The following is a 24,784-nucleotide window of genomic DNA, read 5'->3' on the forward strand; positions in this document are numbered from 1 at the left end:
CATGGCGCCACGGCCTCATAGTATTGTGAAAACTCAAAAGCTCCGCAATTTAACATGGCACAAGGGTGTAGTTTGCACTGTCCAAATTTGAAGTTTATAGGACCAAATCCCAAGGACGAGTTCGTTAAAGTACAAGGCATGGAAACGGTAAAATCAGACCCAAAATGTCACCTTCAATCCAAAATGGCGGACTTCCTGTTGGGTTTAGGACATTGCCATAATAGACTTTTTTGTTCGACTCTGAACGTTATATAGGTGTACCGACTTTCAAACATGTAGGTCATACCCATACCGGGGGCTCGCGTTTTTCATTTTTCTAGGTGGCGCTACTGAGCTAATTTTCCCTGGCCATGTCTGAGAACATTAAAATACGTAAATTTTCACCAGACCTGACGCGTGTGCAAAATTTCATGAGTTTTCGAGCATGTTTAGGCCCTCAAACGGCCAATTCATTTGCCGAAATAATAATAATAATAATAATTAAAGCTGCAAGCAGCGTTATGAGGGCCCTCGCACCCCCGGCGCGTCGAGCCACGCCCAACACCTAAAACCAGCACGTCCGATCTGATGTCACATTGATGGAATTCATGCATTTAACCACCAGCTAACATTTCAACTCATTCATTCATGATTAGTTAGTCGTTCCACTAGGTGGCGCTCTAACCATTATGTACAAATGGCATAACAAACACTTCCGAGCTCGAGTCTAATCACACCTGAGACGTTTGGGAGAGATTGGACATTGTGTTTTTGAGTGACAGCAGATTACTGCTTTTTGGCGAGTGATTCAAACTCTAAGTGCCGCCATAACCACCCCGTTTCCCTGGACGTAAAAAGCTTCGCAATTTAACATCACAAAGGTCTTTAGATTCCACACACTGGAGAATGGTTCAATATGATGAAATCCCTTGGAGGAGTTCGTCAAAGTATGAAGCCTGAAAAGAGGGGAAAATGTCGCCAAAATTGCACATTAATTTTAAAATGGCTGACTTCCTGTTGGATTTGGGATATTGCTCCAAGAGACTTTTTTGTACATCTTGATATCTCCTATAAGCCTACCAGGTTTCAGATTCATACATAAACCACAGAGCAGGGGCTGATATTTTGAAATATTTTAGGGGGCGCTGTGGAGCCATTTTGCGCTATTCAATGAAAATGATGACATGACAACAAAGTCTTCATCACATTGGAGGTGTGTGCCAAATTTCAAGCCTCTATAAACTTTCCAAGCCCCTCAAAAGCCACTTCATCTTTCATGGTGGACCGCGTTGCCACCAGGGTGCGCCGTTCAGTTTAAAGTCACAATTTCTGCACTGAAGCATCATGAGGGACTGATGGTGATATTCACCGCTTTTGAGGTGGCCACGATGAACCTGTGAAAATCAGTACAACAAAATTAAAGCCATGACATTTCCTGTTGCCACTAGGTGGCGCTGTACGTATTCCCGACAATGGGCACATCAATCTGTTCAGGGCGGGTCTGACATCATGCCTGTAAAGTCTGGTACTGAACAGACTGGATTTCATTGAGTTATACTAATTTGTTTCTTCATGGCGTGACATCAAAGTTCGCCATGCTGCTGGGGTCACACCCTTTTGCGAAAAGTCACAGTTTTCACTGTAACCCAAGACCAACTCCTTAAGGCTTTCCTGGAGAAATTTGAGGCTGCAAGTGTCACCCATCACTATACTGTACCCCAAAGTGTAAAACATGACATTTCCTGTTCCCACTAGGTGGCGCTGTCCCTGGTGTCAAATATGGCAGTTGAAATATGTTCAGGGGTGGAGCCTTATCATATGTGTTCACTTTGGTCAAGGTCAGAAAATGTATGACAAAATGAGAGGCAATAAGATTTTCATGGCGAGTCATCGAAATTCGCCATGGCGCCACGGCCTCATAGTATTGTGAAAACTCAAAAGCTCCGCAATTTAACATGGCACAAGGGTATAGTTGACACTGTCCAAATTTGAAGCTTATACGACCAAATCCCAAGGAGGAGTTCGTTAAAGTACAAGGCATGGAAACGGTAAAATCAGAGCCAAAATGTCACCTTCACTCCAAAATGGCGGACTTCCTGTTGGGTTTAGGACATTGCCATAATAGACTTTTTTGTTCGACTCTGAACGTTATATAGGTGTACCGACTTTCAAACTTATAGGTCATACCCATACCGGGGGCTCGCGTTTTTCATTTTTCTAGGTGGCGCTACTGAGCTAATTTTCCCTGGCCATGTCTGAGAACATTAAAATACGTAAATTTTCACCAGACCTGACGCGTGTGCAAAATTTCATGAGTTTTCGAGCATGTTTAGGCCCTCAAACGGCCAATTCATTTGCCGAAATAATAATAATAATAATAATAAACAGAGCAATTACAATAGGGCCTTCGCACTGTCAGTGCTCGGGCCCTAATTAAAGCTGCAAGCAGCGTTATGAGGGCCCTCGCACCCTGGCGTGTCGAGCCACGCCCAACACCTAAAACCAGCACGTCCGATCTCATGTCACATTGATGGAATTCATGCATTTAACCACCAGCTAACATTTCATTTGGTTCAACCATGAGTATAGTCGTCCCACTAGGTGGCGCTCTAACCATTATAGACAAAGGGCATAACAAACATTTCCGAGCTCGAGTCTCATCACGCCTGCGACCTTTGGGAGAGATTGGACTTTGTGTCTTTGAGTGACAGCAGATTACTGCTTTTTGGCCAGTGATTGAAACTCCACGTGCCGCCATGACCACCCCGTTTCCTTGAACGTAAAAAGCTTCGCAATTTAACATCACAAAGGTCTTTAGATTCCACACACTGGAGAATGGTTCAATATGATGAAATCCCTTGGAGGAGTTCGTCAAAGTATGAAGCCTGAAAAGAGGGGAAAATGTCGCCAAAATTGCACATTAATTTTAAAATGGCTGACTTCCTGTTGGATTTGGGATATTGCACCAAGAGACTTTTTTGTACATCTTGATATTTTCCATAAGCTTACCAGGTTTCAGACTCATAGATGAAACACAGAGCAGGGGCTGTTGTTTTGAAATTTTGTAGGGGGCGCTGTGGAGCAATTTCGCGCTATTCAATGAAAATGATCACATGACAACAAAGCCTTCATCCATTTGGAGGTGTGGGCCAAATTTCAAGCCTCTATAAACTTGCAAGCCCCTCAAAAGCCACTTCATCTTTCATGTTGAACAGCGTTGCCACCAGGGTGCGCCGTTCAGTTTAAAGTCACAATTTTTGCACTGAAGCATCACGAGGGACTGATGTTGATATTCACCGCTTTTGAGGTGGCCACGATGAACCTGTGAAAATCAGTACAACAAAATTAAAGCCATGACATTTCCTGTTGCCACTAGGTGGCGCTGTACGTATTCCCGACAATGGGCACATCAATCTGTTCAGGGCGGGTCTGACATCATGCCTGTAAAGTCTGGTACTGAACAGACTGGATTTCATTGAGTTATACTAATTTGTTTCTTCATGGCGTGACATCAAAGTTCGCCATGCTGCTGGGGTCACACCCTTTTGCGAAAAGTCACAGTTTTCACTGTAACCCAAGACCAACTCCTTACGCCTTTCCTGGAGAAATTTGAGGCTGCAGGTGTCACCCATCACTATACTGTACCCCAAAGTGTAAAACATGACATTTCCTGTTCCCACTAGGTGGCGCTGTCCCTGGTGTCAAATATGGCAGTTGAAATATGTTCAGGGGTGGAGCCTTATCATATGTGTTCACTTTGGTCAAGGTCAGAAAATGTATGACAAAATGAGAGGCAATAAGATTTTCATGGCGAGTCATCGAAATTCGCCATGGCGCCACGGCCTCATAGTATTGTGAAAACTCAAAAGCTCCGCAATTTAACATGGCACAAGGGTGTAGTTGGCACTGACCAAATATGAAGGTTATGAAATCAAACCCCAAGGAGGAGTTCGTCAAAGTTCGAGGCATGGAAATGGTAAAATCAGAGCCAAAATGTCACCTTCAATCCAAAATGGCGGACTTCCTGTTGGGTTTAGGACATTGCCATAATAGACTTTTTTGTTCGACTCTGAACATTATATAGGTGTACCGACTTTCAAACTTGTAGGCCATACCCATACCGGGGGCTCGCGTTTTTCATTTTTCTAGGTGGCGCTACTGAGCTAATTTTCCCTGGCCATGTCTGAGAACATTAAAATACGTAAATTTTCACCAGACCTGACGCGTGTGCAAAATTTCATGAGTTTTCGAGCATGTTTAGGCCCTCAAACGGCCAATTCATTTGCCGAAATAATAATAATAATAATAATAATAATAATAATTAAAGCTGCAAGCAGCGTTATGAGGGCCCTCGCACCCCCGGCGCGTCGAGCCACGCCCAACACCTAAAACCAGCACGTCCGATCTGATGTCACATTGATGGAATTCATGCATTTAACCACCAGCTAACATTTCAACTCATTCATCCGTGATTAATTAATCATTCCACTAGGTGGCGCTGTAACCATTATGTACAAATGGCATAACAAACATTTCCGAGCTCGAGTCTCATCACGCCTATGAGCTTTGGGAGAGATTGGACATTGTGTTTTTGAGTGACAGCAGATTAGTGCTTTTTGGCGAGTGACTGAAACTGTACGTGCCGCCATGACCACCCCGTTTCCCTGAATGTAAAAAGCTTCGCAATTTAACATCACAAAGGTCTTTAGATTCCACACACTGGAGAATGGTTCAATATGATGAAATCCCTTGGAGGAGTTCGTCAAAGTATGAAGCCTGAAAAGAGGGGAAAATGTTGCCAAAATTGCACATTAATTTTAAAATGGCTGACTTCCTGTTGGATTTGGGATATTGCTCCAAGAGACTTTTTTGTACATCTTGATATCTCCTATAAGCTTACCAGGTTTCAGACTCATACATAAAACACAGAGCTGGGGCTGTGGTTTTGAAATTTTGTAGGGGGCGCTGTGGAGCCATTTCGCGCTATTCAATAAAAATGATCACATGCCAACAAAGCATTCATCACAATGGAGGTGTGCGCCAAATTTCAAGCCTCTATAAACTTTCCAAGCCCCTCAAAAGCCACTTCATTTTTCATGGTGAACAGCGTTGCCACCAGGGTGCGCCGTTCAGTTTAAAGTCACAATTTTTGCACTAAAGCATCATCAAGGACTGATGGTGATATTCACCGCTTTTGAGGTGGCCACTATGAACCTGTGAAAATCAGTACAACAAAGTGTAAGACATGACATTTCCTGTTCCCACTAGGTGGCGCTCTTCATATTCCTGACAATGGGCACATCAATCTGTTCAGGGCGGGTGTGACATCATGCCTGTAAAGTCTGGTACTAATCAGACTGGATTTCATGGAGTTATACTAATTTGTTTCTTCATGGCGAGATATCAAAGTTCGCCATGCTGCTGAGGTCACACCCTTTCGTGAAAAGCCACAGTTTTCACTGTACCCCAAGACCAACTCCTTAAGGCTTTCCTGGAGAAATTTGAGGCTGCAGATGTCACCCATCACTATACTGTACCCCAAAGTGTAAAACATGACATTTCCTGTTCCCACTAGGTGGCGCTGTCCTTGATGTCAAATATGGCAGTTGAAATATGTTCAGGGGTGGAGCCTTATCATATGTGTTCACTTTGGTCAAGGTCAGAAAATGTATGACAAAATGAGAGGCAATAAGATTTTCATGGCGAGTCATCGAAATTCGCCGTGGCGCCACGGCCTCATGGTATTGTGAAAACTCAAAAGCTCCGCAATTTAACATGGCACAAGGGTGTAGTTGGCACTGACCAAATATGAAGGTTATGAAATCAAACCCCAAGGAGGAGTTCGTTAAAGTTCGAGGCATGGAAACGGTAAAATCAGAGCCAAAATGTCACCTTCAATCCAAAATGGCGGACTTCCTGTTGGGTTTAGGACATTGCCATAATAGACTTTTTTGTTCGACTCTGAACGTTATATAGGTGTGCCGACTTTCAAACATGTAGGTCATACCCATATCGGGGGCTCGCGTTTTTCATTTTTCTAGGTGGCGCTACTGAGCTAATTTTCCCTGGCCATGTCTGGGAACATTAAAATACGTAAATTTTCACCAGACCTGACGCGTGTGCAAAATTTCATGAGTTTTCGAGCATGTTTAGGCCCTCAAACGGCCAATTCATTTGCCGAAATAATAATAATAATAATAATAATAATAATAAACAGAGCAATTACAATAGGGCCTTCGCACTGTCAGTGCTCGGGCCCTAATAATAATAATAAACGGAGCAATTACAATAGGGCCTTCGCACTATCAGTGCTCGGGCCCTAATAATAATAATTAAAGCTGCAAGCAGCGTTATGAGGGCCCTCGCACCCCGGCGTGTCGAGCCACGCCCAACACCTAAAACCAGCACGTCCGATGTGATGTCACATTGATGGAATTCATGCATTTAACCACCAGCTAACAATTCAACTCATTCATTCATGATTAGTTAGTCGTTCCACTAGGTGGCGCTCTAACCATTATGTACAAATGGCATAACAAACACTTCCAAGCTCGAGTCTCATCACACCTGAGACGTTTGGGAGAGATTGGACATTGTGTTTTTGAGTGACAGCAGATTACTGCTTTTTGGCGAGTGATTCAAACTCTAAGTGCCACCATAACCACCCCGTTTCCCTGGACGTAAAAAGCTTCGCAATTTAACATCACAAAGGTCTTTAGATTCCACACACTGGAGAATGGTTCAATATGATGAAATCCCTTGGAGGAGTTCGTCAAAGTATGAAGCCTGAAAAGAGGGGAAAATGTCGCCAAAATTACACATTAATTTTAAAATGGCTGACTTCCTGTTGGATTTGGGATATTGCTCCAAGAGACTTTTTTGTACATCTTGATATTTTCCATAAGCTTACCAGGTTTCAGACTCATAGATGAAACACAGAGCTGGGGCTGATGTTTTGAAATTTTGTAGGGGGCGCTGTGGAGCAATTTCGCGCTATTCAATGAAAATGATCACATGACAACAAAGCCTACATCCATTTGGAGGTGTGTGCCAAATTTCAAGCCTCTATAAACTTTCCAAGCCCCTCAAAAGCCACTTCATCTTTCATGGTGAACCGCGTTGCCACCAGGGTGCGCCGTTCAGTTTAAAGTCACAATTTTTGCACTGAAGCATCACGAGGGACTGATGGTGATATTCACCGCTTTTGAGGTGGCCAAGATGAATCTGTGAAAATCAGTACAACAAAATTAAAGCCATGACATTTCCTGTTGCCACTAGGTGGCGCTGTCCGTATTTCCGACAATGGGCACATCAATCTGTTCAGGGCGGGTCTGACATCATGCCTGTAAAGTCTGGTACTGATCAGACTGGATTTCATTGAGTTATACTAATTTGTTTCTTCATGGCGTGACATTAAAGTTCGCCACGCCGCTGGGGTCACACCCTTTTGCGAAAAGTCACAGTTTTCACTGTAACCCAAGACCAACTCCTTAAGGCTTTTCTGGAGAAATTTGAGGCTGCAGATGTCACCCATCACTATACTGTACCCCAAAGTGTAAAACATGACATTTCCTGTTCCCACTAGGTGGCGCTGTCCCTTATGTCAAATATGGCAGTTGAAATATGTTCAGGGGTGGAGCCTTATCATATGTGTGCTCTTTGGTCAAGGTCAGAAAATGTATGACAAAATGAGAGGCAATAAGATTTTCATGGCGAGTCATCGAAATTCGCCATGGCGCCACGGCCTCATAGTATTGTGAAAACTCAAAAGCTCCGCAATTTAACATGGCACAAGGGTGTAGTTGACACTGTCCAAATTTGAAGCTTATAGGACCAAATCCCAAGGAGGAGTTCGTTAAAGTTCGAGGCATGGAAACGGTAAAATCAGAGCCAAAATGTCACCTTCAATCCAAAATGGCGGACTTCCTGTTGGGTTTAGGACATTGCCATAATAGACTTTTTTGTTCGACTCTGAAAGTTATATAGGTGTACCGACTTTCAAACATGTAGGTCATACCCATACCGGGGGCTCGCGTTTTTCATTTTTCTAGGTGGCGCTACTGAGCTAATTTTCCCTGGCCATGTCTGGGAAGATTAAAATACGTAAATTTTCACCAGACCTGACGCGTGTGCAAAATTTCATGAGTTTTCGAGCATGTTTAGGCCCTCAAACGGCCAATTCATTTGCCGAAATAATAATAATAATAATAATAAACAGAGCAATTACAATAGGGCCTTCGCACTGTCAGTGCTCGGGCCCTAATAAACAGAGCAATTACAATAGGGCCTTCGCACTATCAGTGCTCGGGCCCTAATAAACAGAGCAATTACAATAGGGCCTTCGCACTGTCAGTGCTCGGGCCCTAATTAAAGCTGCAAGCAGCGTTATGAGGGCCCTCGCACCCCCGGCACGTCGAGCCACGCCCAACACCTAAAACCAGCACCTCCGATCTGATGTCACATTGATGGAATTCATGCTTTTAACCACCAGCTAACATTTCAACTCATTCATTCATGATTAGTTAGTCGTTCCACTAGGTGGCGCTCTAACCATTATGTACAAATGGCATAACAAACATTTCCGAGCTCGAGTCTCATCACGCCTGCGACCTTTGGGAGAGATTGAATATTTTGATTTTGAGTGACAGCAGATTACTGCTTTTTGGCGAGTGATTGAAACTCCACGTGCCGCCATGACCACCCCATTTCCCTGAATGTAAAAGGCTTCGCAATTTAACATCACAAAGGTCTTAAGATTCCACACACAGGAGATTGCATCAATCTGATGAAATCCCTTGGAGGAGTACGTCAAAGCACGGTGCCTGAAAAGATGGGAAAATGTTGCCAAAATTGCACATTAATTTTAAAATGGCTGACTTCCTGTTGGATTTGGGATATTGCTCCAAGAGACTTTTTTGTACATCTTGATATCTCCTATAAGCCTACCAGGTTTCAGATTCATACATAAAACACAGAGCTGGGGCTGTGGTTTTGAAATTTTGTAGGGGGCGCTGTGGAGCCATTTTGGGATATTCAATGAAAATGATCACATAACAACAAAGCCTTCATCACATTGGAGGTGTGTGCCAAATTTCAAGCCTCTATAAACTTGCCAAGACCCTCAAAAGCCACTTCATCTTTCATGTTGAACAGCATTGCCACCAGGGTGCGCCGTTCAGTTTAAAGTCACATTTTTTGCACTGAAGCATCACGAGGGACAGATGGTGATATTCACCGCTTTTGAGGTGGCCAAGATGAACCTGTGAAAATCAGTACAACAAAATTAAAGCCATGACATTTCCTGTTGCCACTAGGTGGCGCTGTCCGTATTTCCGACAATGGGCACATCAATCTGTTAAGGGCGGGTCTGACATCATGCCTGTAAAGTCTGGTACTGATCAGACTGGATTTCATTGAGTTATACTAATTTGTTTCTTCATGGCGTGACATCAAAGTTCGCCATGCTGCTGGGGTCACACCCTTTCGCGAAAAGTCACAGTTTTCACTGTAACCCAAGACCAACTCCTTAAGGCTTTCCTGGAGAAATTTGAGGCTGCAGATGTCACCCATCACTATACTGTACCCCAAAGTGTAAAACATGACATTTCCTGTTCCCACTAGGTGGCGCTGTCCTTGATGTCAAATATGGCAGTTGAAATATGTTCAGGGGTGGAGCCTTATCATATGTGTGCTCTTTGGTCCAGATCGGAACATGTATGACAGAATGAGAGGCAATAAGATTTTCATGGCGAGTCATCGAAATTCGCCATGGCGCCACGGCCTCATAGTATTGTGAAAACTCAAAAGCTCCGCAATTTAACATGGCACAAGGGTGTAGTTGACACTGTCCAAATTTGAAGTTTATAGGACCAAATCCCAAGGAGGAGTTCGTTAAAGTACAAGGCATGGAAACGGTAAAATCAGAGCCAAAATGTCACCTTCAATCCAAAATGGCGGACTTCCTGTTGGGTTTAGGACATTGCCATAATAGACTTTTTTGTTCAACTCTGAACGTTATATAGGTGTCCCGACTTTCAAACATGTAGGTCATACCCATATCGGGGGCTCGCGTTTTTAATTTTTCTAGGTGGCGCTACTGAGCTAATTTTCCCTGGCCATGTCTGAGAACATTAAAATACGTAAATTTTCACCAGACCTGACGCGTGTGCAAAATTTCATGAGTTTTCGAGCATGTTTAGGCTCTCAAACGGCCAATTCATTTGCCGAAATAATAATAATAATAATAATAATAAACAGAGCAATTACAATAGGGCCTTCGCACTGTCAGTGCTCGGGCCCTAATTAAAGCTGCAAGCAGCGTTATGAGGGCCCTCGCACCCCATCGCGTCGAGCCACGCCCAACACCTACAACCAGCACCTCCGATCTGATGTCACATTGATGGAATTCATGCATTTAACCACCAGCTAACATTTCATCTCATTCAATCATCATTATAGTCGTCCCACTAGGTGGCGCTCTAACCATTACTGACAAATGGCATAACAAACATTTCCGAGCTCGAGTCTCATCACGCCTGCGACCTTTGGGAGAGTTTGGACATTTTGATTTTGAGTGACAGCAGATTACTGCTTTTTGGCGAGTGATTCAAACTCCACGTGCCGCCATGACAACCCCGTTTCCCTGAATGTAAAAAGCTTCGCAATTTAACATCACAAAGGTCTTTAGATTCCACACACTGGAGATTGGTTCAATATGATGAAATCCCTTGGAGGAGTTCGTCAAAGAACGGTGCCTGGAAAGAGGGGAAAATGTCACAAAAATTACACATTAATTTTAAAATGGCTGACTTCCTGTTGGATTTGGGATATTGCTCCAAGAGACTTTTTTGTACATCTTGATATCTCCTATAAGCTTACCAGGTTTCAGACTCATACATAAAACACAGAGCTGGGGCTGATGTTTTGAAATTTTGTAGGGGGCGCTGTGGAGCCATTTTGCGCTATTCAATGAAAATGATCACATAACAACAAAGCGTTAAGCACAATGGAGGTGCGCGCCAAATTTCAAGCCTCTATAAACTTTCCAAGCCCCTCAAAAGCCACTTCATTTTTCATGGTGAACAGCGTTGCCACCAGGGTGCGCCGTTCAGTTTAAAGTCACAATCTTTGCACTAAAGCATCATCAAGGACTGATGGTGATATTCACCGCTTTTGAGGTGGCCACTATGAACCTGTGAAAATCAGTACAACAAAGTGTAAGACATGACATTTCCTGTTCCCACTAGGTGGCGCTCTTCATATTCCTGACAATGGGCACATCAATCTGTTCAGGGCGGGTGTGACATCATGCCTGTAAAGTCTGGTACTAATCAGACTGGATTTCATGGAGTTATACTAATTTGTTTCTTCATGGCGAGATATCAAAGTTCGCCATGCTGCTGAGGTCACACCCTTTCGTGAAAAGCCACAGTTTTCACTGTACCCCAAGACCAACTCCTTATGCCTTTCCTGGAGAAATTTGAGGCTGCAGATGTCACCCATCACTATACTGTACCCCAAAGTGTAAAACATGACATTTCCTGTTCCCACTAGGTGGCGCTGTCCTTGATGTCAAATATGGCAGTTGAAATATGTTCAGGGGTGGAGCCTTATCATATGTGTTCACTTTGGTCAAGGTCAGAAAATGTATGACAAAATGAGAGGCAATAAGATTTTCATGGCGAGTCATCGAAATTCGCCGTGGCGCCACGGCCTCATGGTATTGTGAAAACTCAAAAGCTCCGCAATTTAACATGGCACAAGGGTGTAGTTGGCACTGACCAAATATGAAGGTTATGAAATCAAACCCCAAGGAGGAGTTCGCAAAAGTTCGAGGCATGGAAACGGTAAAATCAGAGCCAAAATGTCACCTTCAATCCAAAATGGCGGACTTCCTGTTGGGTTTAGGACATTGCCATAATAGACTTTTTTGTTCGACTCTGAACGTTATATAGGTGTACCGACTTTCAAACATGTAGGTCATACCCATATCGGGGGCTTGCGTTTTTCATTTTTCTAGGTGGCGCTACTGAGCTAATTTTCCCTGGCCATGTCTGAGAACATTAAAATACGTAAATTTTCACCAGACCTGACGCGTGTGCAAAATTTCATGAGTTTTCGAGCATGTTTAGGCCCTCAAACGGCCAATTCATTTGCCGAAATAATAATAATAATAATAATTAAAGCTGCAAGCAGCGTTATGAGGGCCCTCGCACACCCGGCGTGTCGAGCCATGCCCAACACCTGAAACCAGCACGTCCGATCTGATGTCACATTGATGGAATTCATGCATTTAACCACCAGTTAACATTTCATTTGCTTCAACCATGAGTATAGTCGTCCCACTAGGTGGCGCTCTAACCATTATGTACAAATGGCATAACAAACATTTCCGAGCTCAAGTCTCATCACGCCTATGAGCTTTGGGAGAGATTGGACATTGTGTTTTTGAGTGACAGCAGATTACTGCTTTTTGGCGAGTGATTCAAACTCTAAGTGCCACCATAACCACCCCGTTTCACTGAACGTAAAAAGCTTCGCAATTTAACATCACAAAGGTCTTCAGATTCCACACACTGGAGATTGGTTCAATATGATGAAATCCCTTGCAGGAGTACGTCAAAGCACGGTGCCTGAAAAGAGGGGAAAATGTTGCCAAAATTGCACATTAATTTTAAAATGGCTGACTTCCTGTTGGATTTGGGATATTGCTCCAAGAGACTTTTTTGTACATCTTGATATCTCCTATAAGCCTACCAGGTTTCAGATTCATACATAAAACACAGAGCTGGGGCTGTGGTTTTGAAATTTTGTAGGGGGCGCTGTGGAGCCATTTTGGGATATTCAATGAAAATGATCAGATGACAACAAAGCCTTCGTCACATTGGAGGTGTGTGCCAAATTTCAAGCCTCTATAAACTTGCCAAGACCCTCAAAAGCCACTTCATCTTTCATCGTGAACAGCGTTGCCACCAGGGTGCGCCGTTCAGTTTAAAGTCACAATTTTTGCACTGAAGCATCACGAGGGACTGATGGTGATATTCACCGCTTTTGAGGTGGCCACGATGAACCTGTGAAAATCAGTACAACAAAATTAAAGCCATGACATTTCCTGTTGCCACTAGGTGGCGCTGTCCGTATTTCTGACAATGGGCACATCAATCTGTTCAGGGCGAGTCTGACATCATGCCTGTAAAGTCTGGTACTGATCAGGCTGGATTTCATTGAGTTATACTAATTTGTTTCTTCATGGCGTGACATCAAAGTTCGCCATGCTGCTGGGGTCACACCCTTTCACGAAAACTCACAGTTTTCACTGTAACCCAAGACCAACTCCTTAAGGCTTTCCTGGAGAAATTTGAGGCTGCAGATGTCACCCATCACTATACTGTACCCCAAAGTGTAAAACATGACATTTCCTGTTCCCACTAGGTGGCGCTGTCCTTGATGTCAAATATGGCAGTTGAAATATGTTCAGGGGTGGAGCCTTATCATATGTGTGCTCTTTGGTCCAGATCGGAACATGTATGACAAAATGAGAGGCAATAAGATTTTCATGGCGAGTCATCGAAATTCGCCATGGCGCCACGGCCTCATAGTATTGTGAAAACTCAAAAGCTCCGCAATTTAACATGGCACAAGGGTGTAGTTGACACTGTCCAAATTTGAAGGTTATGAAATGAAACCCCAAGGAGGAGTTCGCAAAAGTTCGAGGCATGGAAATGGCAAAATTAGAGCCAAAATGTCACCTTCTCTTCCAAATGGCGGACTTCCTGTTGGGTTTGCGTCAATGGGCCCACAGACTTTTTTGTTCGTCTTGGCATGATACACATGTGTGCCAAATTTCATACATGTAGCTCAAACGATGTGGTCGTAGGGCTGCATTTAACAAGGCATAGGTGGCGCTCTAGAGCCATTTCCCAGTGCTCATATGTAAAACCATTAAAATACAAAATTTTTCACCAGACCTGGCATGTGTGCAAAATTTCATGAGTTTTTGAGCATGTTTAGGCCCTCAAAAAGGCCCTTGTTTCGCCTGAATAATAATAATAATAATAATAATAAGAAACGGAGCAGATACAATAGGGCCTTCGCACTCTCAGTGCTCGGGCCCTAATTAAAGCTGCAAGCAGCGTTATGAGGGCCCTCGCACCCCCGGCGTGTCGAGCCACGCCCAACACCTAAAACCAGCACATCCGATGTGATGTCACATTGATGGAATTCATGCATTTAACCACCAGCTAACATTTCAACTCATTCATTCATGATTTGTTAGTCGTTCCACTAGGTGGCGCTCTAACCCTTATGCACAAATGGCATAACAAACATTTCCGAGCTCGAGTCTCATCACGCCTGCGACCTTTGGGAGAGATTGGACTTTGTGTCTTTGAGTGACAGCAGATTACTGCTTTTTGGCGAGTGATTGAAACTCCACGTGCCGCCATGACCACCCCGTTTCCTTGAACGTAAAAAGCTTCGCAATTTAACATCACAAAGGTCTTTAGATTCCACACACTGGAGAATGGTTCAATATGATGAAATCCCTTGGAGGAGTTCGTCAAAGTATGAAGCCTGAAAAGAGGGGAAAATGTCGCCAAAATTGCACATTAATTTTAAAATGGCTGACTTCCTGTTGGATTTTGGATATTGCTCCAAGAGACTTTTTTGTACATCTTGATATCTCCTATAAGCTTACCAGGTTTCAGACTCATACATAAAACACAGAGCTGGGGCTGTGGTTTTGAAATTTTGTAGGGGGCGCTGTGGAGCCATTTCGCGCTATTCAATAAAAATGATCACATGACAACAAAGCCTTCATCCATTTGGAGGGGTGTGCTAAATTTAAAGCCTCTATATACTTTCCAAGCCCCTCAAAAGCCACTTCATCTTTCATGGTGGACCGCGTTGCCACCAGGGTGCGCCGTTCAGTTTAAAGTCACAATTTTTGCACTGAAGCATCACGAGGGACTGATGTTGATATTCACCGCTTTTGAGGTGGCCACGATGAACCTGTGAAAATCAGTACAACAAAATTAAAGCCATGACATTTCCTGTTGCCACTAGGTGGCGCTGTACGTATTCCCGACAATGGGCACATCAATCTGTTCAGGGCAGGTCTGACATCATGCCTGTAAAGTCTGGTACTGAACAGACTGGATTTCATTGAGTTATACTAATTTGTTTCTTCATGGCGTGACATTAAAGTTCGCCATGCTGCTGGGGTCACACCCTTTTGCGAAAAGTCACAGTTTTCACTGTAACCCAAGACCAACTCCTTAAGGCTTTCCTGGAGAAATTTGAGGCTGCAGGTGTCACCCATCACAATACTGTACCCCAAAGTGTAAAACATGACATTTCCTGTTCCCACTAGGTGGCGCTGTCCCTGGTGTCAAATATGGCAGTTGAAATATGTTCAGGGGTGGAGCCTTATCATATGTGTTCACTTTGGTCAAGGTCAGAAAATGTATGACAAAATGAGAGGCAATAAGATTTTCATGGCGAGTCATCGAAATTCGCCATGGCGCCACGGCCTCATAGTATTGTGAAAACTCAAAAGCTCCGCAATTTAACATGGCCCAGGTGTGTAGTTGACACTGACCAAAGATGAAGCTTATACAACCAAATCCCAAGGAGGAGTTCGCAAAAGTTCGAGGCATGGAAATGGCAAAATTAGAGCCAAAATGTCACCTTCTCTTCCAAATGGCGGACTTCCTGTTGGGTTTGCATCAATGGGCCCACAGACTTTTTTGTTCGACTCGGCATGATACACATGTGTGCCAAATTTCATACATGTAGCTGAAACGATGTGGTCGTAGGGCTGCATTTAACAAGGCATAGGTGGCGCTGTAGAGCCATTTCCCAGTGCTCATATGTAAAACCATTAAAATACAAAATTTTTCACCAGACCTGGCATGTGTGCAAAATTTCATGAGTTTTCGAGCATGTTTAGGCCCTCAAACGGCCAATTCATTTGCCGAAATAATAATAATAATAATAATTAAAGCTGCAAGCAGCGTTATGAGGGCCCTCGCACCCCGGCGTGTCGAGCCACGCCCAACACCTAAAACCAGCACGTCCGATGTGATGTCACATTGATGGAATTCATGCATTTAACCACCAGCTAACAATTCAACTCATTCATTCATGATTAGTTAGTCGTTCCACTAGGTGGCGCTCTAACCATTATGTACAAATGGCATAACAAACACTTCCAAGCTCGAGTCTCATCACACCTGAGACGTTTGGGAGAGATTGGACATTGTGTTTTTGAGTGACAGCAGATTACTGCTTTTTGGCGAGTGATTCAAACTCTAAGTGCCACCATAACCACCCCGTTTCCCTGGACGTAAAAAGCTTCGCAATTTAACATCACAAAGGTCTTTAGATTCCACACACTGGAGAATGGTTCAATATGATGAAATCCCTTGGAGGAGTTCGTCAAAGTATGAAGCCTGAAAAGAGGGGAAAATGTCGCCAAAATTACACATTAATTTTAAAATGGCTGACTTCCTGTTGGATTTGGGATATTGCTCCAAGAGACTTTTTTGTACATCTTGATATTTTCCATAAGCTTACCAGGTTTCAGACTCATAAATGAAACACAGAGCTGGGGCTGATGTTTTGAAATTTTGTAGGGGGCGCTGTGGAGCAATTTCGCGCTATTCAATGAAAATGATCACATGACAACAAAGCCTACATCCATTTGGAGGTGTGTGCCAAATTTCAAGCCTCTATAAACTTTCCAAGCCCCTCAAAAGCCACTTCATCTTTCATGGTGAACCGCGTTGCCACCAGGGTGCGCCGTTCAGTTTAAAGTCACAATTTTTGCACTGAAGCATCACGAGGGACTGATGGTGATATTCACCGCTTTTGAGGTGGCCAAGATGAATCTGTGAAAATCAGTACAACAAAATTAAAGCCATGACATTTCCTGTTGCCACTAGGTGGCGCTGTCCGTATTTCCGACAATGGGCACATCAATCTGTTCAGGGCGGGTCTGACATCATGCCTGTAAAGTCTGGTACTGATCAGACTGGATTTCATTGAGTTATACTAATTTGTTTCTTCATGGCGTGACATTAAAGTTCGCCACGCCGCTGGGGTCACACCCTTTTGCGAAAAGTCACAGTTTTCACTGTAACCCAAGACCAACTCCTTAAGGCTTTTCTGGAGAAATTTGAGGCTGCAGATGTCACCCATCACTATACTGTACCCCAAAGTGTAAAACATGACATTTCCTGTTCCCACTAGGTGGCGCTGTCCCTTATGTCAAATATGGCAGTTGAAATATGTTCAGGGGTGGAGCCTTATCATATGTGTGCTCTTTGGTCAAGGTCAGAAAATGTATGACAAAATGAGAGGCAATAAGATTTTCATGGCGAGTCATCGAAATTCGCCATGGCGCCACGGCCTCATAGTATTGTGAAAACTCAAAAGCTCCGCAATTTAACATGGCACAAGGGTGTAGTTGACACTGTCCAAATTTGAAGCTTATAGGACCAAATCCCAAGGAGGAGTTCGTTAAAGTTCGAGGCATGGAAACGGTAAAATCAGAGCCAAAATGTCACCTTCAATCCAAAATGGCGGACTTCCTGTTGGGTTTAGGACATTGCCATAATAGACTTTTTTGTTCGACTCTGAAAGTTATATAGGTGTACCGACTTTCAAACATGTAGGTCATACCCATACCGGGGGCTCGCGTTTTTCATTTTTCTAGGTGGCGCTACTGAGCTAATTTTCCCTGGCCATGTCTGGGAACATTAAAATACGTAAATTTTCACCAGACCTGACGCGTGTGCAAAATTTCATGAGTTTTCGAGCATGTTTAGGCCCTCAAACGGCCAATTCATTTGCCGAAATAATAATAATAATAATAATTAAAGCTGCAAGCAGCGTTATGAGGGCCCTCGCACCCCCGGCGTGTCGAGCCATGCCCAACACCTGAAACCAGCACGTCCGATCTGATGTCACATTGATGGAATTCATGCATTTAACCACCAGCTAACATTTCAACTCATTCATTCATGATTAGTTAGTCGTCCCACTAGGTGGCGCTCTAACCATTATAGACAAAGGGCATAACAAACATTTCCGAGCTCGAGTCTCATCACGCCTGCGACCTTTGGGAGAGATTGGACTTTGTGTCTTTGAGTGACAGCATATTACTGCTTTTTGGCGAGTGATTGAAACTCCACGTGCCGCCATGACCACCCCGTTTCCTTGAACGTAAAAAGCTTCGCAATTTAACATCACAAAGGTCTTTAGATTCCACACACTGGAGAATGGTTCAATATGATGAAATCCCTTGGAGGAGTTCGTCAAAGTATGAAGCCTGAAAAGAGGGGAAAATGTCGCCAAAATTACACATTAATTTTAAAATGGCTGACTTCCTGTTGGATTTGGGATATTGCTCCAAGAGACTTTTTTGTACATCTTGATATTTTCCATAAGCTTACCAGGTTTCAGACTCATAGATGAAACACAGAGCAGGGGCTGTTGTTTTGAAATTTTGTAGGGGGCGCTGTGGAGCCATTTTGCGCTATTCAATGAAAATGATCACATAACAACAAAGCCTTATGCACATTGGAGGTGTGCGCCAAATTTCAAGCCTCTATAAACTTTCCAAGCCCCTTAAAAGCCACTTCATTTTTCATGGTGAACAGCGTTGCCACCAGGGTGCGCCGTTCAGTTTAAAGTCACAATTTTCGCACTGCAGCATCAAGAAGGACTGATGGTGATATTCATCGCTTTTGAGGTGGCCACAATGAACCTGTGAAAATCAGTACAACAAAGTGTAAGACATAACATTTCCTGTTGCCACTAGGTGGCGCTCTTCATATTCCTGACAATGGGCACATCAATCTGTTCAGGGTGGGTCTGACATCATGCCTGTAAAGTCTGGTACTGATCAGACTGGATTTCATTGAGTTATACTAATTTGTTTCTTCATGGCGTGACATCAAAGTTCGCCATGCCGCTGGGGTCACACCCTTTTGCGAAAAGTCACAGTTTTCACTGTAACCCAAGACCAACTCCTTAAGGCTTTCCTGGAGAAATTTGAGGCTGCAGGTGTCACCCATCACTATACTGTACCCCAAAGTGTAAAACATGACATTTCCTGTTCCCACTAGGTGGCGCTGTCCTTGATGTCAAATATGGCAGTTGAAATATGTTCAGGGGTGGAGCCTTATCATATGTGTGCTCTTTGGTCCAGATCAGAACATGTATGACAAAATGAGAGGCAATAAGATTTTCATGGCGAGTCATCGAAATTCGCCATGGCGCCACGGCCTCATAGTATTGTGAAAACTCAAAAGCTCCGCAATTTAACATGGCACAAGGGTGTAGTTGGCACTGACCAAATATGAAGGTTATGAAATCAAACCCCAAGGAGGAGTTCGTCAAAGTTCGAGGCATGGAAATGGTAAAATCAGAGCCAAAATGTCACCTTCAATCCAAAATGGCGGACTTCCTGTTGGGTTTAGGACATTGCCATAATAGACTTTTTTGTTCGACTCTGAACATTATATAGGTGTACCGACTTTCAAACATGTAGGTCATACCCATACCGGGGGCTCGCGTTTTTCATTTTTCTAGGTGGCGCTACTGAGCTAATTTTCCCTGGCCATGTCTGAGAACATTAAAATACGTAAATTTTCACCAGACCTGACGCGTGTGCAAAATTTCATGAGTTTTCGAGCATGTTTAGGCCCTCAAACGGCCAATTCATTTGCCGAAATAATAATAATAATAATAATAATAATAATAAACAGAGCAATTACAATAGGGCCTTCGCACTATCAGTGCTCGGGCCCTAATAAACAGAGCAATTACAATAGGGCCTTCGCACTGTCAGTGCTCGGGCCCTAATAAACAGAGCAATTACAATAGGGCCTTCGCACTGTCAGTGCTCGGGCCCTAATAAACAGAGCAATTACAATAGGGCCTTCGCACTGTCAGTGCTCGGGCCCTAATAAACAGAGCAATTACAATAGGGCCTTCGCACTGTCAGTGCTCGGGCCCTAAATATAACACAAACTTGGATATATGTTCTTTTTTGTGGCAATGGAGCAGAGACAGATGTTTAAGGAGGTGTTCCACTGCAGAGGGTGGTCTCAATTATCCATGATGGCCTCATATCCTCCTCCCCAACATAGCCACAGTCATTTAGAAGACCTCGGCATCAGCTAATGAAGGAATCCAAAGTGTGCTGAATTCAAACAGGGAAAAAAGGAAAAAGAAGCAGATTACTTAAGATCCATTATTCCTTTAATTACCATCATAAAACACATGCTTGTATAAGAAGATTTCCCAATCTGGGTGGATCAGTTATGTCATCTTTCTAAAGACTAAAGAAGCTCAGCTGCTTTGTGTTATCATGTGCATTAAAACAGTTTGCTACTGCCAGTCTGCACGTTTCACATCACTGCTTTGCCTCAATTTCATGGGTGGGATGGTGATGTGTGGAGCGTGGAGTTTGCATGCTCTCCCTGTGCATGTTCCTTACACCTAGCACACACATGCTAGGCTAAGTATTTTTTCCAAATTGCCCATCTGCATTGAGTAAAGTCGATTGAGTGCTTGAAGTGTACAGGATGAAGTGCTGTGTGACTGCGTGCTTAAAAATATGACTTGTATTCTTATCAATTTTAGTGGCGGTAAGTAATCAGTAGCACAAAAGTCCTTGTAAGAAATGATGTTAAATGCATAAATAATAAATCACAATGGTTGTCTGGAAAATATGATCAAACAGCAAAAAAATCACACAGTACTTCTGGAGATATATTTTGAATGCTATTTTTAGGTCCACTTCATTTTTACTTCTCTAATTTTCCGCAATTAAAAAAATATATAATTCTGTTTATTTATTTATGTTTTTTTCAGGATGGGATGACCTGGGTTTGCAGAAATATAAAGTTTCGGAAGAAGCCATGAAAAATGGCATCTTACACCTGGAATATCCAGTGTTTCATGTTCAGGACAGGAGACAACATCATGTGGTAATTCTTAAAGACACTTGTGTCTTTTTTTCCTTATGTGGCATCAAAATAATTAGTCACTATCAGCACAGTTGTCCAACACAACCCTCAGCCCTGTATTACATATCTTAAAATGTACATACTGTAAATAGGCTGTTTTATTTAAACTGTACACACTTTTTTTTAAATAATTAAACCATGTTAACTCAGTGTTTTGTAGACAATGTGTTTTTTTTTTAAATAAGCATTTGGTGTTGTGCAGTGGATTCATGAAAAATGGAGGTTTTGTAAGGCTGTAAGTCTATTCAGTCGAAGCTAGAGGGCGATATGGTGCTAGTCTTGTGTATCAGAGCCTTATGCCAAATTATTACATCTCTTACTTTCTGTCAATGACAAAGCCAGGGGGAGGGCCTTGATGCTGGTGGTGCAGTGTGTGTGTTTGGGCAGGTGGGGGATATATAATAAGCTGTAAGGATGAAGTTTTTCATTCATCCTGTCACATTCTAACACAACTCAAGCCACAGGCAAGAATAAACAGCCAAAACGTAACTGAACTGGCCTGTTACTCAGGCACAGGCCGCACAAAAATTAAACCTCCGCCCTGTGACACATCAGGCGCACACACAGTTAATCAAATTAATTATGAAGCCATTAAAAAGTATGCCAGTGATGCGACTACAAAGTCTTTAAAGGCTCAGTAATCAAGACATAGAGTCAGCCTGTTTGCACACAGCTGGCTGGAATCTGTCTGAATATTTTAATCGGCCCAAAAGCCAAATTTGCGCAGCATATAACACAGTCATGTACCCTTCTACAGCAACGGTAGCTGTATGAAAGGTTACCTTCATCAGAATGCGCTGATATAATGCTCCAAATGTGACTTGGTGCTCAAAGGTTTAGGCGATAAAAGCTCATGATGGGCACTGAGGAGATGTTGTTCAAAATGTCTGTGATGGCATTCATCAGGGACCTGTGTGTGAGTCTCTTCTGCGTCATGGTAACCATGTTTTTAACTGCAGCCTGGAAAATGATTACTCAGATGAGGCCAAGAGGGATAATTCCAGGAGTTTTCAGGGGGATGAAACTCCTGTTAGGCTCTTTTTGTCAGCTGCTAGTTAAAAAAATATATCTTTGTACATTTTTATGATAGCTGATAGCTCACTTTGAAATGCACCAGTTTTAATCTATTAGTGACTTCTGTTTAATGTCATTTGACCATGATGCTAGGTGTTGTTTTTATTATTGTTACCTTTGTTTTACCAGGAAGTCCCACTGAGATCACAATCTCTTTTAAAGGAGAAACCTGGCAAAGACAGCACTCATACAAACTCAGAACAAAAGTCAACAAAATTCTCCTTTACTGGAGCTTATTATGCTTTTAAAGTAATCAATATTTAAAGAAAGAAAGTCATTTTTCTGTGCTTTACTCATTTATTACAATTTCATAATTCAGATATTTGTCAAAGTAAACCAATGACAGCGGGAATAGTGTGTGAAGTGTTTTGACAACTTTATTTTTTTTGCATTAAGGTGGGGGTGCTATGACGTCTGCCTTTTGGAGGTGGTGGGTGGGGCTTCTGCTTCCCACGGCCTTGACCAGTGATGTTGCATCCTTTGCCATGTTTGATTTGTCGCTTACATAATTTTTTTTCTTCATGCAATGTTCTACAATTTCAAAGTGTGCTTTAAATGTCTTGTTTTGTCACAGCGCTGCTGCGCTCAGGTACAGAAGCTCTACATCATGAGCAAAATGACCATAAAACACGCACACCTGTGTCTGCACACAGGAAACAGACCTCAACACATCTCTCTTGCATATGCAATAAACCATACAGAAACACCTTGGCCATTCAATTACTCAACTTCTCACCTTGTTCACCATGATTTACCACAAGGCAATTGCATTTTCTGTCTATTTTTCTTTTTTGTCTTCTGCAGCACATTTGCCACAAACCCCACTAATCTGAACTGGATGAGTGCTGCACTGTGGTCCTATAGGGCATTTACATACAAACCTTTTCTAGGACTAATAGCTCTCTCCAATACAATTTGCATTTATATAGCCCCCTTCATACCCAACATGATTTGGCACCTTTGCCCATGATAAAAATAAACCTCCTCCTTTGGCCTTGAGTTACTGCCCTGCTGCCGGTTGTGTGTGTGTGTGCACTTGTGTGTCCCTCAACATATACAGGGTTGGCTGATTTTAATATGCCAAAGCTGCTTGGTCGTCAGATGGAGACTGAAACAAGTGCAAAGCCTTTAAAATGGACCTCATAATGATTTGGTCTCGTTCCCTGTGTGTGTTTTCTGCTATACAGTATGCATGAATTTTGTCGATATAGCAGTGTGGGGCACTAGAACACACTAGAAGACACGAGGTAAATATTAAACCACAACAGATCTTGCTGGATAAACTACAACAGAACACGCACAGTACTGACCCCACCCTCATTTATTTATCTTTTGCTTCCAAGAAGCCAGACTTGTCATTTTTTTTAAAAGTGGTATTTAGCAATAGTTCTCCAGGCTTTCTGAAGGTCCTTCAAATGTTTTCTTTGGATGTTGGCTGCATTTTCATTCATCTTCAATCTAATCCTTGTTCTTGTTCATGTTGATGTTTTGACTGTTGAACCAATTGAAACTGACCTGTGGACCATTCAAACATAAAAAGTTACCTAACTAAGGAGAAGAACCAGCGCTCTGTCTACAAATAACAGACATTTTAGCAAAGAACCAATTTTAAATTGTGTCTTTAGGCACTTCCCTATCACAAAAGCACTTTTCACCCTCAACCTACCAAAACGACAAAGATAAAACTGTTTATCAGAAATAAAACTGTATTTTTACACCAACAAAGTGACTCCCAAAGAGCTGGTAGCTGAAAACTTGGAAGCTGGACAAGTGGAGGACAGAAGAAAAAGTGGCATGCCTGAAAAAACTACTACTGATGGATCGTATGTGAAAGTCATCTCTTTAATTAATAGGAAAATATCCAACTGATCCATCTACTGTTCACTCCGCTTCTCAGAAAAAATGCTGTTGTGATCCTGTATGAAAAAGTGAGAAGAGAGGCACAATAGTGAGTCGCTACAGAAATCTGTAAAGCAAGGTGGAGGCTACGTCATGGTTTGAGCCTACGTTTCAGCTAATTTTGCTGGAGATCTTGTCGAATTAATGGAATTACAACCACAAGAAAGTACCATCAGATTTTCATCCACCATGCCACACCATCTGGAAAGCATCAGACGGTGGCTTAATTTTTTTTTACCATGACAGTGATCCCAAATACACTGCCAGTGCCACAGAAGTGGATAGAAAAACATACAGTGGATCATTATCAGTCATGGACTGGCCTCGTCAGAGCCCGGACTACAACATTATTGGAGCAGTCTGGGATCGTGTTGACAGAGAACAGAACAAATGCATTGATTAGCATTTAAAGAAATTATGAGAAAGCTTGCTTAAGAGAGGTCAGTGTGTGTTGAAGATGAAAGATGTTATGATAAAATATTGATTTTTTTTCCAGATTTCCCTTAAATACTATATTTTCTTGATGTGTTTACAGGTTTCAATAAATTGCTTCACATATTTCTCATTTCCTACTAAAATATAAAGAAACAAGAGGGGGGGGGGGGGGGTCAATACTTTATTTTCAGTTAAAAGTTGCTTTCAGTTTCCTGAAATAAATCTATCAACACTAAAAACAAAATGGAAAAACAAGTTGAAAGTCTAACATGTTAGATGATAAAAGACCTCCTTTCTCTCTGCACTGTTTAATCATTAACAGTTTTACCAAGTGATAGTTGTTCACCCTGTAAAACATA

The 24,784-nt window shown here is 42.7% G+C and overlaps 1 protein-coding gene across 1 annotated transcript in view; it reads left to right on the top strand.

The window, feature by feature from the left end:
• LOC146666116 (ADP-ribosylation factor-like protein 3) overlaps positions 1-21,063 on the top strand; it is a 71,246-nt gene extending 50,183 nt beyond the window's left edge. The window contains exon 6 of the mRNA XM_085411304.1: positions 20,863-21,063. Coding sequence (XP_085267430.1) covers positions 20,863-20,913 — 51 coding nt within the window. The 3' untranslated portion in view covers positions 20,914-21,063. The remainder of the gene's footprint in view (positions 1-20,862) is intronic.
• The last annotated feature ends 3,721 nt before the right edge of the window (positions 21,064-24,784 follow it).

Source organism: Rhamphochromis longiceps, linkage group LG7 (assembly GCF_057381845.1).
Source record: "Rhamphochromis longiceps isolate RC_006_pf linkage group LG7, R_longiceps_female_GT1.1, whole genome shotgun sequence".
NCBI classification, from domain to species: Eukaryota; Metazoa; Chordata; class Actinopteri; order Cichliformes; family Cichlidae; genus Rhamphochromis; species Rhamphochromis longiceps.